We start from the raw sequence: 3,206 nt of genomic DNA on the forward strand, positions 1-3,206 counted from the left end.
CGCTGATCGGTTGCCCAAGTGCACGGCATGCAAGAAAATTGTGAAGCCGGATATTGTTTTCTTAGGAGAAGACTTGCCCGAGAAGTTCCATAAAAGTTTGGATGGAGACTTCAAGGAGTGCGATCTGCTGATCATCATGGGCAGCTCGCTGGAATTGCATCCGTTTGCAGCTGTGGCGTAGTACCCTGGACCGCGCTGTGTGCGTCTCTTGATCAATCGCGATGCCGTGGGTTGTCCCAAGTTTACCACCTGGATGGAGGACCAAAATAACGACTGTCTGCGGCAGCATCCACTTGGCACTGGGCTCGACACGAACAGCGAGTCATGTATTGACTTAGCGGAGCAGCATTCAAATGCCACTTTCACCCACCTACGTCGAGGCTCTCAGGTACTTTATCCGATTTTGAGATATTAATTAGTATTGATTCAAGTTCATCCCACCGTAGTGTGACCGATGAAAACAGCGCTGGCGCAGCACAGCTCATTGATCAGACGATGAACAGCAGATAGCAGACTGCAGCTCCAGCTCGAAAACATCATCACTTCCGATCTTGTGAACCAAGTACCAAGCGGATGCTGCCGCAGACAGTCGTCATTTTGGTCATCCATCCAGGTGGTAAACTTGGGACGACCCACGGCATCGCGATTGATCAAGAGACGCACACAGCGCGGTCCAGGGTACTGCGCCAAAGCTACAAACGGATGCAATTCTAGCGAGGTGCCCATGATGGTCAGCAGCTCGCACTCCTTGAAGTCTCCATCCAAACTTTTATGGAACTTCTCGGGCAAGTCTTCTCCTAAGAAAACAATATCCGGCTTCACAATTTTCTTGCATGCCGTGCACTTGGGCAGCCGATCAGCGAAGATCTTCTCCTTCATCCAGGCAATGCCGTATTCCATTATACGCTTAATGCAGTAGTTGGTGTGGAAGCTGCCATGGGCCTCGACCAGCTTGTCTTCCGGCACGCCCGCCAGCCGGTCCAGCGTTCGGCCAGTTGTAAGATTTTGAGTGTGTACAATTTTAAATAAATAAAACAAAACTCTACGCCAACTTTAACTTGAAAAATGTGTATCAAAATATCTGTATTGCTTTTAAATGGAGTTTGTAGGGGGAAAACGGTGTAGATAGGCCAATATTAACATGAGAGCTTCTCACGAACATTTCCGAACATTTGTAAACCTTTACAAATTATTGTAAATAATTAATTACATTAACATAAATGAAGCAACACGGAAATTTCAATATTTACATATTTGTAATTATGAGTGTGTACGCCATTGCAGTATCCCTATCCCACTTGATCGCAACCTGAAGACACCCTGGGAACATCAGAGAGAAGGCAAGAAAGCACTCACACAAAATGCAAGATTCCAGAGCAAACCAATTGTATTTTCCATACGGATTTGCATGATTTAAAAGAACATTAAACTTGAACAACGTCGTCAAAAACAACAAGACAGTGCAACAAAAAATCGATAAGATGTTGAAAACAGGACAGGAGCCTTACCAGAACTTTGGTAAAATAAAACCATACATATACACTCCCAATCAGACGAATAGACTCACAAATTTTCGAATTGAAAAAAGTTTCTAAAAATCCAGCTACGAATGATAGTGGAACAAATTTATTTTTCCATTAATCAAGGCTCTTTTCCTTATTTAAAAAGTAAAGAATTTGACTTCTAAGTTAAAAGGTTTTTTTTGTGAACTATTTTGTGTAAATACCCCAAAAATAAGGCCCGTTTAAACGATCATTCGAATAGACTCTATAATGAATATTAGGCTCTAATCTTTCAAAAGCTTTGTAATACATTTTTAATACCCGGTACTCGAAGAGTAAATAGGGTATATTGTATTTGTGGGGAATAACGGTTGTATGTAACGCACAGAAGGAAACGTTTCCGACCCCATAAAGTATATATATATTCTTGATCAGCATCAATAGCCGAGTCGATTGAGCCATGTCTGTCTGTCCGTCTTGTTTGTCGGCTAGTTTTCAGAGACTATAAGAGCTAAAGCCACCAAATTTTGGCTCCAGACTGCTGTATGCTCACATTGTATTTCAAAAATGAGCCACGCCCCCTTCCGCCCCCTCAAAAGGGCGAAAACCTCCCAAATTTTGAAGATAAGAGAAAACTAAAAACGCCATTCCGTAGGGAATAACCATATCTATCAGATCAGCAAATTGGGATCCGATCGGATCATTATTATAGCCAGAATGAAGAAATTAACTTGCAGTGGCTAAACCCACCCTGTCCCGCACCTTTTATTGCTCTTTTTACATTCTCTCATTCACACTCTGCTTCTGCTTCACTCGGCCCCTGCCTCTGCCGTCCCTCTGCATCTTCCTCTACCGACTTTTAACCCACCCCGTCCCGCACCTTATTGTTTTTTTTTGTGTGCGGTAGCTGCCTCTGCCTCTGCCGCGAGTCTGCAGTATGTGGGTCTAAGGAAGGGCGGCGAGCGTGTTGGTGTGAGAAGTGTTGTAGATGTAGATGACAGATGAAGAAAAAATTTAAAATTTGACAAAACACAGCTGAGGTGCAGATGCACTATTGTCCCAATGACCAGTTTTGGTGGCTGTTTACGCCAAATTAGCGCAAAGGGCTTATGGCCGGGAGCATTAGTATTTTGTATAAGTAAAATGCATTTGTACCATTAAGATATTGAATTGTTGCATTTACGACATACTCACAGAAGTTTGTTGCTATAGAACATACATGTAATATGTGATTACGATAGAGAAAGAGGAGGAACATGCATTTAATAGGTGAATATCGAAATTGAAAAGAAGAAGAGATTAAATTAATTTGAATTCCGACTCGGTCGAACCAGCAGCACTTGGCTTTTTATTTCGAGGGTAACAGTGGCCAAAAGCTAATTTTTTAAAGTTAAAACCACGACTCGGTTTTTAACGCTCTGTATTAGAAAAGGAGTGACCATCAAAGTTGCATACCAGAAATTTTCATAGATGGCGCCACTTTCGAAAAATCTGCTGTGAAACCTAGCGGTCATTATTGCACAGAATGTGCAGGGAAAAAGTACCAATTTTACTGCTGTTTTAAATATCTCATAAATTGAAAAATACGATTAACTGATCCAATTTTTTTGATGTATTTTATTTAGTAGGCTTTTTACAAGGTGTTCTGTAATGTGAACGATATCTAGTGGTTGGCGATGTCTTCTACATCTAGATGTAGTCCTG

The 3,206-nt window shown here is 41.8% G+C and overlaps 1 protein-coding gene across 1 annotated transcript; it reads right to left on the reverse strand.

Moving 5' to 3' along the window:
* Positions 1 to 539: 539 nt before the first annotated feature.
* LOC117591685 (NAD-dependent protein deacetylase Sirt2-like) lies at positions 540 to 900 on the reverse strand. The gene is made up of 2 exons (XM_034285008.1): positions 683 to 900; positions 540 to 621 (listed from the first exon to the last, which is right to left on the reverse strand). Exons 1-2 carry the CDS (start codon positions 898 to 900, stop codon positions 540 to 542), a joined length of 300 nt encoding a protein of 99 aa, XP_034140899.1.
* Positions 901 to 3,206: the final 2,306 nt, after the last annotated feature.

This window comes from Drosophila guanche, unplaced genomic scaffold, assembly GCF_900245975.1.
Source record: "Drosophila guanche unplaced genomic scaffold, DGUA_6, whole genome shotgun sequence".
Classification (NCBI taxonomy): domain Eukaryota; kingdom Metazoa; phylum Arthropoda; class Insecta; order Diptera; family Drosophilidae; genus Drosophila; species Drosophila guanche.